Source organism: Chaetodon trifascialis, chromosome 17, assembly GCF_039877785.1.
Source record: "Chaetodon trifascialis isolate fChaTrf1 chromosome 17, fChaTrf1.hap1, whole genome shotgun sequence".
Lineage (NCBI taxonomy): Eukaryota > Metazoa > Chordata > Actinopteri > Chaetodontiformes > Chaetodontidae > Chaetodon > Chaetodon trifascialis.
In genome coordinates this window covers 10,912,313-10,928,019 of record NC_092072.1, presented here as the reverse complement: position 1 = coordinate 10,928,019, position 15,707 = coordinate 10,912,313, and the positions used below count along the sequence as shown (strand labels likewise).

The 15,707-nt window shown below is 46.5% G+C and overlaps 1 protein-coding gene across 1 annotated transcript in view; it reads right to left on the bottom strand.

Annotated features, from left to right (window-relative positions):
- The window catches only part of jarid2b (jumonji and AT-rich interaction domain containing 2b), a 102,656-nt gene that overhangs the window by 50,982 nt on the left and 35,967 nt on the right, over positions 1 to 15,707 (bottom strand). Inside the window, exon 2 of the mRNA XM_070984140.1 lies at positions 1,531 to 1,654. Coding sequence (XP_070840241.1) covers positions 1,531 to 1,654 — 124 coding nt within the window. The remainder of the gene's footprint in view (positions 1 to 1,530; positions 1,655 to 15,707) is intronic.

Genomic DNA, 15,707 nt, shown 5'->3' with positions numbered 1-15,707 from the left:
CTGGATGACTTTCCTTTCTCTCGGTGTCTGGGTTGTGTTAATGTCAGCTGAGAATAGCTTCTGAGGCACGTGTGAAGTTCAAATCTCCGCTGTTGGTTGGCTGAGGGCTTTTTTGTTGTGTGGGAGCACCAGTGTCAAACAAAGACATGGTGGCAGCCTGGTTCAAAACAAGCTGTTCACCCCCCCCCCCCCCCTCCCCCCCGCCCGCCCACCGTGCTCTTACTCTTCTTCTGTTGTTTCAGGTTTACAAGGCACAACAGCAGAGCCCCTCGACTGTTACTGAGCAGACCTCCACCTGGAATTGGATTTCTGTCTTACTAAGCAACTTCAGGTATTAATTCATGTCGAGGTTTCTGTTCGTCCACATTTTAATGAGTCTGGACAAACGGGTGAGTGTAAATGCCCAAGCTGAGAAAGATTAACTACACTTCTACACGTGTCTTTCTTGTGTGCTGCCCCGTGGAGGATCTCGTCAGAGTCCCTCTGTTTGATGCATAAACAACATGTGAAAATAAATGGGAAAAACTTTCAGTTCAAGGGTTCCTTTGAGGATGTGACACCGAGCCAGCGGAGTGAAAGACTGCAGCTCGCTGCCCACTGACCCACAACAAAAAGCAAATGAGTCCTTGATGGTCTGGTCTCACTGGATTCTCTCTGTTTTAAGTAACATCAGGTTCCGTCGGCAAAGAAAACATGCTTAGTCCTCACATACAAACAGACTAATAAAACTGTCGCGTGCAATTAAAGCAACGAAGAGCGAGGCTGAGATGCTAATGTCAGCCAAGCCAGACTAAACTGGCAACTCTGACATTTACTCCACAAAATGCTAGTGCAGCAGTTTCCTCGCTTCTTTCATTTCGTCGAATCAAAGTGAAAGTTTTCAACATGTAAAATTGCTACATTTCAAGATATCCTTTAATCGTTGCAGGCCTGTTTACAGTGCGCCGTGAGAGATGCAATTCAGTTTATTCCATTTAAATTTAGCTCTCTGGAAAGTCCTCATTTCAGCTAAACACAGATTTCCAAGTATGGGATGGGGGAGAAATAGATCGCACATACGCTTTGAGAGAAAAATGGTAAATCTTATTCTTAGACTAGCACGGAAACGCATCTTTAACTCTGAGTTTTCTTAATACAGCCAGTGTTTTGAACCAATCGGCCACATTTCCTGCAATTCACCACATGGAACTGAAGAGAGCAAATTACCAAAACATCATATTGTGGTGAACTGGACTGCAAATACTCCACAGATAGATCGATAGTGTACTTTATTGATCCCCTAAGGAAAACTGTTCACATATCACAAAAAGAATACACACAAGAATGCACAGAAACAACGCCAGATTTAAAAAATAGATCAGAATTAAGGTAAGACAGAGCTATCACAGGGCATATAAAAGCTGAATGTACAATGTCCCTCAGAAGATACAGCATGATCACAGTGGCTGGTATATTTTACAGTAACCATGCACACAGCTGGGACTCACAGTGGGACAGACCCCTGCATTAGGGACATGGACGTGAACTCACCATTGGAGTTTGTGGTTCCGTCATCCAGCTGCCGTTTCTGCGCACTCCTAAACTCCTTCAGGGAGAGGTAAAGCACCTTTCGCATAACCCGCTCCTCCGACCACGGGATCCCATCACTGTCGTCCTGTGGAAACATCCGGAGAAACAGAGAGCGGGTCAGTGCAAACTGTGGTCACGGACAGAAAGCTGGCTTCTCAGTAAGGGGGAATTGTCATGTTATTGTTTGAGGAATCAAAGCTGGCAGACAGACGATGAACAACATTAATACAGGCTGCAGGTTTGCGAGCTGGACAGTTGTTTACGCTGAGCTTTCGCCCACAGCATGTCCTTAAACGTGTCTCAAGCTCAAGCCGATGTGAGCACAGACCGTCCAGCTTCACCTTCTTCAGCCAATTAGATGCCACAGTCGCTCTGCACCTTTTTTCACTTTGGAAACTCTAAGAACAGCCTGGAAAAATATTTGTTTACATCAGTAGCTGCAGCCAACTTGCATGGAATTGATTTTAATATCATGTATTTGTCTGTCAAAATAGCAGCGGTATATATGGGAAACACAATGATGTTGTACTCAGCGTGGAAATGCATGAAAAGTTATGACAGCTTTAGTAAAGGGAAAGTCTTTGCAGAAAGGGGAATCTCCTTCCATATTGTTCCGCTTGCCACTTCTCGCTACATCGTGACATTAGCATGACACAGCATTAGCATAACATAGCATTAGCTTGCAGCAGCATTAACATGAGAATGCACAGAGGCCTGCGTCTCACCACAATGCTGAGAGGGGAGCGTTCTGGTGATGAATAGGTAGGAAGCAAATGAAAAAAGCATCATGGGACCGTGAGTTCATGTGTTGCTAATCTCTCTCAGGGAGACTGAGACAGAAGATGTTATTGTCAAAGAGGTCACCAGAAGTCACACACACACACACACATGCACAATGCATCCTTTTCCAAGACTCCCCCAGTCAGTTTCAGCCGCAGCATCAAACACATGACAGCAGAATGTAAAGCGCATCAAAGCCGCGGCTTATTGGAAGCACTATATTCTCACATTAAGAACTTTAACAGCTTCATAGAAAAATATTCCCCAGCAACGAGCGTTGTTAAAAGGGTCTTTAGTGAGTGTCCAACAGCAATAACCATACTTCTCTCCCCCCACCTCCCTCCCCTACACTCAATGCACTGGCAGCTGTGTTTGATGTCGAACAACGCTAATGACTAAAGGAAATGAGATTAGGACATGAGCAACAACAAAGAGGTATTAATAAATAATGGAAACTGGAAATAGCTTTTTCTCTAGTCAAGCCACGGGGCGAGTGGATTTCAGCTGTAAGGTCTGAGACGAGAAAACACTTTCTGTCTTTGTGCGAAAAGCTAATGTATGCTAATCATCCGAATTTAGACAAAAAAAGAACAATCCTGATCCTGCTGGCTCATCCCGGCGAGCACACTTCCTCCTGTCTGAGTCAAACGCAATGGAGGAGGCAGATGTGAGAGGCGACGTGTGTGTGTGTGTGTGTGCATGTGTGAGTGTGTGCGTGTGTGCGTGTGGGATCATCCAGTTGACTCAGATCACGTGAGCCGGCCAAGCGGCTGGCAGGCATCACGGTGACATCAGCGCAGGGGTGTGTTCAAAATCTCCACCTGGCATGAAAATAATTACTCCAAGACTTTTTTTTTTTTTTAATCGCCGCTGTAACAACAAGATAACAGTCACAGCGTTCCATTAAGAACGAGTGCACTCTCAAAGAAAACCGAAAAGCTGAGGAATTCAGACGGTAGCTGGGGTAACACACACACACATACACACACACACACACACTCTGTGCGTCAGCCTGTCTGAGTGTGTGAAAGGGAGAAAGTTAATCTCATCCTAATATTATGCAGCCTCCCACAGCTGGTGAATAAAATTCTCCAGAAATGACTACTGCTCACAAACGTCTTTCTTTCAGTGCTGCAACCCCAGGTCTTGCATACTTTAGTCGCACTCATTCAAACACACACACACACACACACGCGCACACACCGGAGATGTTGTGATGGATAAAAATCCGCCTTCTGATCAGCACAGCAGACAACTCGCTGCTAATTATAGCAGCATCACAACAGGGTGTGTGCAAGCGTCTCAGCGTGTGTTTACTCCAGAGTTCAGGACACGGAGCTGACGTTTCTGAACAAGATATATGTTCTATTAAGATAAAGTCAGACGCGGTTCACCGTGTTCAGGGCATGAACTCAGATCGACTGCAGCTCCCTGCCCTGTCCCTCACCACTGCTGCACGGGGTCTCATTCAGCGGAAAGCCGAGCACAGATCTTCTCAGTGGATCACTTGAAAGCCACAGGTGGGTCATGAGAGACGAGCCTTCATGTGAAGAACTGCTTGACGAATATGATTTATTATCTCCTCCTGTAATTAGAACAGAACTAATACAGCCTCATTCACTCACTCGATTCATTTCACAACTCTTAACATTTTTTGACAATATTGACAAGACTGAAGCTTTTGCTTGTTTATTGTGCTTTTGCGTGAGTTTTTTTTTTTTTTTCCTTTTGTGTGTGTGTCTTCAGCAGATAAAAATAAGCTTTTGCAGAGCATTGTTTTGATTTCCCAGGTCTGCTCGGGGACCTTGGGGACGAGGCCTCAGCAGAGCTAAAGGGAGGGGAGGGGGTGGCGGGAGAACAAGATTAAAAGCTGGGTGTCTGCACATGATGGAGCTGATGGGTGACAGCCACATCTCCCTGCATACAGCATGCATGCTGGCACATGCACGCACGCACACACACACACGAGCAGACTGTTCAGTGCACCGATGGTTTGCCGCCTCTGACAGAGGTTGATAGGGTGTGTTTTGTGTGTAGCATGCAGTCCCTCATTACACTGTCACACACAAGCGTGTGCACACACACGAGCGAGAAAGGCAGTGCGAGTATTCAATTATGCCATTTTCTCCTGCAGTTAATGTCATCTAATCCATTCTGTGCATGTGTGTGCAGGTGTGCGTGTGTATGTGTGTGTGTGTGTGTGTGTGTGTGTGTGTGCAAAAGCCTGCCAGGTAAGCACCAATTACCCAGACAGCTCAGTGGCACTCTTTCCCTCCCGGTGTGTCACAAGGCCAAATGTACACTGACACACACATAGCACTGACAGTACATCTCGGGGTTACAAACACTCTCACATACATGGCTTCTACAGTATCTGGATTTCCACTTGAGACACAACACAACACAACACAACACAACACAACACAACACAACACAACACAACACAACACAACACAACACAACACACAGCTGTACTGAGAGGGGAAAAAAAACCTCTTCCCTCCAAAAGTTGACCTTAAAGTTCATCTGTGTTTCTTTTTCTCTCGCTTTTTCCTCACAGTCGTTGGCAGCGTGCCACAGATATTTCCTGCACTGTGTACACAAAGCAACAAGGTCTGGAAAAAAAAAAAAAGGAAGGGGGGAGGGAAAAAATGCTGACTGACTTTTCATCAGCTGAGGGGGTGAAGGGCGCTAAAACTCTGCTCTCTTTCAGCTGCAGCACCTTGAAACCTCCCTAATAGTTCTTCATAACTTCAGATCATCGGTTAAATGGGTTTTCGCAACCTTTGCTCAGCTGCAGGTTAACTATTTGTCTGACCTGAGAGGTAGTTTGCCGTCTGCTTTTGCTGGATTTTCAGCCTGCCGGTGTCTGTGCGTGTAAAGGTGTGAAATAAAGAAAGTGATGGACAGCAATAGCGTGCAGAATCCCTCCAAAGACCTACACGCCGGCTGCCAGAGGGGGAGTGCAGCATGACAGAGGAAGGAAATCTCAAATAAGCAATAAAACCAAATTGTGTTGCATCTCAGTTTCTCAGTCAGACATTGTGTGTGCATGTGTGTGCGTGTGTGTGTGTGTGTGTGTGTGTGTGTGTGTGTGTGTGTGTGTGTGTGTGTGAGGCATTGCCAGAGCTCTTTAGAGACAGCTCTTACACAGAGCAGTGCCAGCAGAGCGCTACCTGGCACTGACACACACATCTACACCCCGACCAGCTCCCATCAGGCTAGTGGAATTCCACTAATGAGCGCAGGGACCTTTTCTGCGCACACGCCTGTCTGTGTGTGTATGTGTGCAACCAAGGGATGCGTCAGGAACGTTGTCTGCCTACTGTCACCCGGCAACCCCACCCCCACATCCTTTGGAAGAGGCAGGTAATCCGACCTGCACAAACCGCAAAATCTTTTAGGCATCCACGGGGATACTGCGCCTCTTCCTCTCTCACTCCGTCTCTCTCGCTGTCACACACACATGCTGTGATAAATCAGACAGCGCTTGGAAGTATACCAACATAATACCTCTCCCGCTGGGCTTCTTTAAACATTTTACCCCAATAAACTTCTCCAAAAGGCTGAATCCAAGGGGAGGAAATATCACGGAAACACACACCTGAGATGCTAATTCTTGCAACGTTTAAATTCTTTCCCTGACATTATTTTGGATCATAATGACGCTTTCATGCCTCAAATAATGTCATCTCCGGCTAGAGTTTGTGTTTCTTAACTGCCATTTTTTTGTTGTGAGATGAAAATATGCACATTTAAATTCATCAGGACAAGAAAGATCTAGGGAAGAAATACCCACTAGATGTAGTTTTGCCAACAACAGAACACTCATGACCAACATAAGTGAGCAAGCTGAATTTTGAAAACAATTTCCAGGAACTGGAAGTGACAAGAAGTCAAGAGTTTGAGCAGAATTGATCTATCCCTGCTTCAAATCCCTGCATCTGTTCATCTAACTGGATGAAAAGTGGAGCTGCTTCCACTTCATAACCCTGGTCTTACTCAACAATCCTCTCTCCACGGCAGGCAAATCCAATAACTATGAGAGTTGGTGAGGAAACAAGTGGATTGCATTGGCTGCGTGTGATAGTGCATGCTGAAAACAAAGGCCCTTGGATGTAGTATGAGACAGAAGAGAAGGAGGGACGATGACGAAGGGTGCCCGATGTGCAGCGTGTCCATTTTCGTGTGAGAAATTGCCTATTTCACCGCTCGCTGAAAAACACACACTGCGCCTTTAAGAGCCTCACAGAGCCTCTGTGTTGTGCTCTGGGTCTGTGTGTACAAGTGTGACAGAAAGCCAGCGCTAACGTCAGCTCTGCAGCTCAGACGTGCCAGTGCTGACTGTACGGCCGAGGTGGAAAGCACCCATTCAAAAAGGTGATGAAATGCATTTTCCAATATTTGGTTGCAAGTGTTTTAATTCAGTAATTAATTGTCCAATATATCAATTTATAGACACCAAGGCAGCATCCAACACTACCACAGAGTCACACATTCACCTTTTCGTTTGTGAGCAAAACCAAACCTTCCAGCTTAAGCATGCATGCATTCACGCACGGGAATCTGCATATACGTCCATTTCTGTGTGTGTGTTTGTGTGTACGTCCTCGCTAGTGGTTCTAAAAATAGCGCCGTGCTGCTGCCGACTGTGAGGATGTCATGGCAGAGGAATGTGGGCCACGCGCCAGCTGTGATCTGCTCCACAAAACCGGCCCAAAATCTGTTATTCTAACACACATTTCCCTTTAGAAGAGAGACGGAGAGACAGATGGAGGAGAAATGTTATTTTAACAAAGCTTGGGTTATTGTATCCAGTAGTCGGGACAGTCTTTACCCCACCGCTACCCTCTTCCCTTTCTCCTTCCACATCTTACTCCCTCACCAACACATGGGCCCCAGATGACTGGCTGCAAGGAGATGACTGCTCAGGGTTCACAAGTGGTTCAGATGACAGCGATAACAATTATTTCATTCCTAAATACATCACTGTAACCTTTTCTCAGGGTCACGACCAACCGTTTGTGGATTAGAAACATTTGAGGCACGTTGATTACGACCCAGTGGAGAAACAAAAACAACTGCAAAGCATTGAAGAATGCCTCGGCGCGGCAGCAAGAGGTCCTAATTATGCCGCCACAATAATGGAGGGCTCTTCAAAGCAATCTTGTGAGTGAAAGATGCAAATGCAAATAAGAGCATCTAAAGCAGCATTTTTGAGAAGAAGTGACTCATTAAAAAAGCTCTGACTGGGAATTTGGAAACTGCGAGAGGTATTTTTCGAGGCCACGGCCCGCTTTCGATGTAAATGATGGCCGCCGTTTCCCAAAAATCACCCGAGCACCTCTAACTAAATGTGACAAATGCTTTTTAGCAGTTCTTCCATCAGCACGACGCAAACAACCGAGGCGGTTGCTTAAACCAGGCCAACTTCCTCAACTGCGAGCACGTGTTCGCTCAGAAAAAAGCCCACATTCCAATCCTAACTACATCCTGGTCCCCATGTCCCTTATGGCTTCAAGTAGACCGGATGCTTAGCTCAGCTCGGAGCTCAGAGAATAGGCGAATAGAACAAGGTTGTGGGGTTGCCGGGGAGGAGAGGCCCTATATAATCGCCTCATTACACCACAAGCTCACTGCATCGGAATGTGAGTGTGTGTGTGTGTGTGTGTGTGTGTGTGTGTGTGTGTGTGTGTGTGTGTGTGTGTGTGTGTGTGTGTGTGTGTGTGTGTGTGTGTGTGTGCAGCCACAGGGCCTTCCCTTTAAACCCGCCATGCTGGGATAGCCCCAACATTTTGAGCGGAGAGATCCAGAACATTTCCATCTGCAGCAGAGGAAGAGAGGAACGCTACAAGAGCCGAAGGTAGCTCCCGAAATCGTGTAAACGACTTAAGCCGCAGTTTTTCCATGAGCAGAGAGGCTGCTGAACTCAACAGCACTATAAAAAGAAAACAACCACACAGATGCTTTCTGAAAAAGAGCCATTTTTAAACAGCGCACATGTAAGAAATGGGGCGCGTGAGCACAGTCTGTCTCCACCTTCCCTCCCTGCACCTACACATGCAGCCGATAAGGGTTTCTCCTTCAGAACAATGCCTTCTGTTCGCAGCCCGGCCGTGATGGTCTCTCCTGCTGAGCTCAGTGTCACGCGCGCGCGCACACACACACACACACATGCACACAAACCTCCCGCGTCTGCACTGTCAATCATATCAGCTGTCTGCATTTGCACACTCATGCACGCACGCGCAGTCTGAATGTATCTGAGCGTACATAAGTGACAGACTGCCAGCGCCATTCAGCCCTGTCGAGCATAAAACGCTATCAGGCTGGTAAAAAGTAGAGCACGGGAAGAGAGAGAGATGGAGAGATGGAGCGAGGGAGAGAGCTTTTACATACAGACTGTGACCGAGTTTATTTTGACTGAAAGAAATAAATGTCACAGCGCTTTGAAGATCCTGTGTGTGTGTCTGTTTGTATATGTGTGCGCATGTGAGCAGAAGAGGCTCGACTGGCTGCATAATAAAGGGTTTAAATTGACTGGCTTGCCCACCCACACTGGCTATGTGGCCGGCTGACCCCTGTTCCGACCCTTAACCCCCCCACACACACGCAGCACCTGACACACACCTCCACCAACACTGATAGATGTCCAACTTGTAAAGCTGTTTTTCAGGTGTTTGTTTGTCTTCTCTGTTTGATTTTAGACGGATGGATGAAAAGCCGCATCGCTGCCTGACCCCTCAGCTCCCACACGAGCGCCGCGTACCACATGTGCGACTTAAAAAAACACCCCCGATCCACCCCCAAAACCGAAATGTAACCAACCGATTACTCCATCGCTTGCCCAGACTTCAGCCAAATCTTTTATTAACCTCGAGAGATGTCTATAAAGCAATCACACAGTATAAACTGTGGCGTTAAAAACTTGAAAACAAAGCAGAGGAAAGAAAAGAAACCCAGAATAATGAGGAAAAGCATAAACCCCTCTCTAATCTCTTCCACTTGTTTGCTTCTCACATTCCCGCACTGTTACGGCAGTATCGTCAGATTATCTCGCAGAGCGTGGAAGGAGTTCTGCTTCCGTCCTCGGCGCACACACGGCGCACAGCACCAGAGGAGCATTACCATAAAGAGCCGAGGCTCAAAGCAACTGTTTCCTGTTCGTTCGGCGCCGCAACGCCAAGACAGGACGGTGGAATTGTTGTTGTGGGAATTTTAAGTGTCTCTCATAAAGTGAAATGTGAAAGTAACGGCGTGATATCGGCTTTGCAGCGGCGTCTCTGTCAGTTTCACAGCCCTGTTGCCATGGTTTTAAGAGCTCAGTTGAGGAAAATTCTTCATATTCTTAAGTTACGTTTGGCAGGTGGAGAGGGCTGACGGTAGAGGCAGAGGACTGGCCTCGCAATAGACTGAAACATGGGTCTCGTGGTGGAAATATGTGTTAAAATACAGCGTAAAGCAAGCCGGGTGTGTAGTGTGCGCTGTGACAGGTTGCATAACAAATGGCTCCCATTCAATAATAACAGCCTCATTCAACACACTTACCCTCCAACTCTGTCACAATATCATTTTCACTTTCGCTACTTGCCGCTGACCGGAGGTTTGACTCAACTCCCTGCACTGCGGGCACATGCACACAAACACCAACTCCGCAGCCGCGGTCACGTGGGCGGCCAGTTCTGATCGACGGCGCTCTCCGACACGCCGTCATTCATCACGGTAGAGGCGGCGGTGGCCCCTGTGCCTCCCCGCTATTCCCTCGGGGGGCCTGAGAAGACCCTGCTGCTGATCCCTCTTAACAGAGCTGCAGTTGGAGCCTTCTCTCCTCCACACACAGAAATGTGAGGTATGACTTCTAACATCAATAGCAATTTATTTCCTTTAGAATCACACAGCCAAATGAGTGTGTTCCTCACAGTCCGGGCTGTGTGACACCCGGCGCTGAGTGTCTCTGGAGATTATAAAAATCCTTCCACATCATAATACAAGTCCCGGCAGGGCATTTATTCACTTAGATTGATGTGAAATTGTAATCCTATGCATTCAAATGTATTAGAAGCTGTGTTAAAGGTCACAATGTGGAAGAAATATCTGCACTGCTAAGGTTCTGTTTTCTTACATGTGTATGTACTTTCATGATGAATAAACATGATGTCCTGCACACTGCCTGAGGCTGTGACCGTGCTAATGGACAATCCTATAAGAAATGTTTTCTTTCTTTACGAGCAGGGTCAAAGTTATGCCATTGGGCCCCTAAAACAAATGCACTTTGATTGTTGCGAAGGGTTTTAGGTGCATTTAAAGCGCTATATGTTTGTGAAACGAACTGCTGTAGGCATGCTTATTCAAGTAAAAGCACTAAAACATGGGAATTTCATATGAGAGCAAAAATATATTAGCAGAAACTAGGCTATAGCTTTTCCAGCCTTTCTTCTGGCCTTTAAACATGGCAGCACTCCACATATTCTTTTGTATATATAGTATGCAGCATGCTTAATACTAGCAGAAATGTGCTGCATGTGCATAGATCTACACACACACACACACACACACACACACACACACACACACACACACACACACACACACACACACACACACACACACACACACACACACACACACCATGCCTGGAAGCATATGCAAGGTACGTTACAGCGTGTAAACATACTGTGGCACAGAGCTGAAGCCCTCCCACTCCCACAGACACGAGGAGGGGGCAGGAAGGCAGAAGCAGGAAACAGAGTAACCTCATTAGCCTCGTGCGTCGCCTGACAGGAACAGCCTGCAGGCTTGCAGGCTTATAAGAATATACAGAGAACCGCCGGCCTCTGGTCAGTTTATGCAGCATCTGTCTGCTACTAGCAGAAGATGCCATTTGTATGGAAGCAAGATGGTGTTAGGATGATGCCTGAGGGGGGCTTCTAGAGTCTCCCTGTTAGCCTTGGATAGTCAGACTCATCAGAAAGACTGTAGGATTACATCTGGAATCCAGTTAGGTAAGGCTGTAAACAATCAGACAGGAAGAGGCGCACAAGAACCATCACACACGTACACACAGACACATAACAACAACAACAACAACCCATAGCCCGAGGCTTTGGGCTCATTTACCCTCGCAGAACTTTGCACGGCCTCAGACAAGCAGCTTTACTAGAAAGACTCATTAATTCCCCTTTCCACAACCAGGACATAAAAACATATTGAGCGTGTGAAAAAGGCCGCCGCTTGCCCACACAAGTGAAGAGCTAAACGGCTGTGTACTGCGAGACACGAGTTAGATTAACGCAAATGAGGTGAAAGAAGAAGCCGCTTCAGAAGCATCTCCCGCTCGGCACAGCCGTGCCTAAAATGTTGTCTGTGAGTATTTCAATCCTGCTCACGTCTCTGTTTAGATTGAACAAAAGCAGAGGAAAAGAAAAACAGATGGACCTCTGCGCCTCCCCAGCTCGTCTCTCGAGCCTCCCCCACCCCGCGCCACTTCCAACCAAAAGAAGTTCAAGCTCAGCACAATCATATTTAGATACACTGAGCCTCTGTGTCTGTTGATGCGAGTGCGATTAAGTCTTTAGAAGATCGATAATGGTGCTGTAGTAGTGGCCTTAGCCAGGCCTGCAAATTAAGTTACTTACAGTTTTTGTTGCTGCAAAAGAACCTCTTTTTGTCATACGCCAACTGTCTCCCACACACACACACACACTTTCCTACACAAACCATTTCCCCCGACCTGATCTACAATCGTGCATTGTGCCTGCATTGTAACAATTTACAAAAGCAGCTACGTGGGTAATAAAAGCCACATTTACCTCAAATGTTTGCAAAGTTTTGTTTGGGACCCAGGCTCTTCTTTTTCCAGCAAACAAACAATGCCAATGTTTTTGCAGTTCGACAGCAGTTTCAAGGACCCGAGGCCCAATCAACCCAAAATCACCTTATGTGTTTTGAATTGTTGACTTATAATGGGAAAAATAATGAAAACAACAGTGTGTGACGTCTTATTCAACCTCGGAAAATGTGCCTAATAAAATTAAATCTAGCTAAACTAAATGACGCTACCTGTGCATATTTGCCTTTTGGTGCTTTGTTATGTCAGGCGTTGGCCTAACCTCAGCCTGACACGCAGGACCACAGACATCATGTGCTGGTCAAATGTTGGTTGAGGTTCCCCTGCCAGCATCCCTATGCAAAGACATTAACCTGGATTTAAACAGAAGCATCCTGTATCAGCCTCTACACAGACTTTACCCTCCAACCTTTTTCAATAAACCTGGCACCGGGCCACCGACTGAAGTCTGTGGTCTCACATTTGCTTTGGAAGCACAACAGACCGTGAAGCAACAGCAGCGACGGAGCAGCCCCACATATGCATTACAGCAGGTACAGTAATACAGGATTACATCGTGGTTTGAGATCAATTACACAGCAGAAAAACAAAACAGCTATGGTGAGACGAGAGACACGTTCTGAGGAAAGGTGTAAGAGGCAACTGAGCAAAACAGAAAGCAATGCAGGGCCCATAATGCACCACTGCATTACTGCGTCCTCGCTCCCCCTTTATCTCACACACGCATGCAGCTGACGCACTGTCCAGTGATATTCATTGAGATGGATGACCAGCCTTGAACGGCCTGGATCCATGCAGACACACTGCTCCATCCATGTGTGTATGCGTGCACACACACGCACACAGACACACACACACACACTGACATTTTATATTTAAATGGAGAAGAGAAGAGAAGAGAAGAGAAGAGAAGAGAAGAGAAGAGAAGAGAAGAGAAGAGAAGAGAAGAGAAGAGAAGAGAAGAGAAGAGAAGAGAAGAGAAGAGAAGAGAAGAGAAGAGAAGAGAAGAGAAGAGAAGGAGGACAGTGGCTCCTGTGTGGCCACTCTGGGCTTGGTGCCGGGTGGCATTGGTTGGCATCACCCCCTCTGCAGCTGGTGGCAATATTAACCCGCCTGTTGGCAGACGGCTGGTGGGGGCATACAGGCAACAACTAGCCTGGCTGGAGGTGGGGCAGCGCTCTGTGTCTGTGCATGTGTGTCCTGAGATGCCCTCTGTTGGCCCTCATGCGAGCGCACACTTGTGGCCAAGTCTTGAGGGTAAGTCTGACTTTGTGTGTGCAGAACTATGCGCACATGCCCTGGGTGTGTGTGCGTGTGTGTGAGACGGAGTCGGCATGCAGCTGCTTGCAGTAGTAGATGGCGTGAGGATCGAGTCCAGAAACAAACCAAACTGAGCTGAGATAAGCACGTGACAAAATATTGGCTGGCGCTCCTGGATCCCATTTGAAAACTCAGTGCAAACTCCAGGCCTGTTGATAACCTCGGACTGGAACATATCAGCTCCTAGAAGTTCAGGCTCTCTGGCTTTATCTCCACTCCAGAACAATATACATTTTTCACAACGGAGAAGACAGCTTTGTTTGACTGAAGGCTTTGTATTGTTGTTGTGTATCAGACCAGGTTGTGCGAATACAACCCTGATTCACAAAAAGCTGCGACACTGTGTAAAACAGAAATACATTTGCTCATCCCTTTTGACATATGCACGATTGAAAACAGTCCAAAGACAATACATTTAATGTCTTCAAAAACTTCAGTGAGTTTTGCAAATTTATGCTTATTCTGAAGTTGATGCCAGCAACATGTTTCAAACAAGTTGGGACAGGAGCAACAAAATACTGGGAAAGTTGTGCAATGCTTCAAAAACACCTGTTTGGATCATTCCACAGGTAAAGAGGCTCATTGGTAACAGGTGATAGGATCATGTTTGGGTATGAAAGGGGCATCCTGGAAAGGTCATTCACAAGCGAGGATGGAGCGAGGTGAACATTTATCAAAGATATTACTGCATGAGCTCAGGAACTATAGTCAGCGAATACAGTCATTTTACACAGCGTCCCTACTTTTTTGAAATCGGGGTCGACGTCTTTTTCACTGCAGATGGAACTTCACAGCAGTGTGCTTTATGAAATTACTGCCATTAACAAGATTCCTACTCGACAAAAGTAAACGTGTCTCTTTGATAGCTCTAACAGTTGACGTCCTCCACTAGCGATGCAATTAATGTTACACTATAAAAAAAAAGATCTACGCGAGGACAAAGCAAAGAGACCCATTTTCCACCAGTGTGACTGGGGCTGATGACAGCAACAACACAGTAGTTTGTACAGACCATGTAAGGTCAAGTCTCTCTCCGGCTGACAATCTCACTAACAAGCACGTCACAACGGCGCTGTTTCTGCACTGTACACACACACAAACACACATACTGTATATACACAAGACCGTCTCTGAAGGACTTAAAAGCTCACACGACACAAGTGCTTGCCTGGATCATTACTGGCAGACTGTGTACTGTCATGTAGACACACACACACACACACACACACACACACACACACACACACACACACACACACACACACACACACACACACACACACACACACACACACACACACACACACACACACACACACACACACACACACACACACACACACACACACACGAACACACAGAGCCAGGGCCAAGAGGTGCATATCCAGGCCTACTCAGAGCAGCTGCGTCTGATGAGCGAGTCAACGCTATTTGTGAGAGTTTGTGCACGTCTGGATGCGTATGCGCATGTACAGTCGAGGGTCGCTAATTATATGCCTTCAGGTGTAGCTTACATACGAATCAAAGAAACCGTCTGAGTCAAGAAAAAGGCAAAAGACAGGAAACGGTACCTCCTACACATCATCCTTTCAAAGTGCAACAAACAGGAACGTGTCTGAATCCCGCCTTCAACTTGTACCTCACCCCGCAGGAAAGCTGAGCGTCTAATTCAGAATAAACGTATGTCAAGTGTTTAGAAAAAAGAATGACTACACGGTGGCTGAAATATTTTAGATGGCATGCAATTAACAATACTCTGCGTGCGACTTTTCCTGTAACTTGCCAGTCAAATGAGACCGTTCCAACAAAGCAATAATTAGGCAACATTATTATTTCATAGTAACACAATTATTTCGCAGTCTCACATTGCTTAACGGGGGCAAAAATGAATCAAACTGTTGTGAACAAGCCACAAATATCACTTGGGTGACGAGTTAATTACCCAATTTAACAAAGCAAATAATTACACTCCGGCTCGGATCCTAGTGAACTATTTTCCGTGTGGAAATGAGACTCATGTGCACAGGCTTGCGATGCATGGTGGGGGGCTGACGTCAGCAGAGCCGTCCGAAGGAGAGCTATGTGGAAGAGCTGAGGTGGGTCAATAGTTAAGGCCTGTTATTAGTTTGCTGCCTCTCCTGGTCATCGAGGTGATTCAATAGGAAAGAGGAAAGCGGGAGGGAGTGTGTCA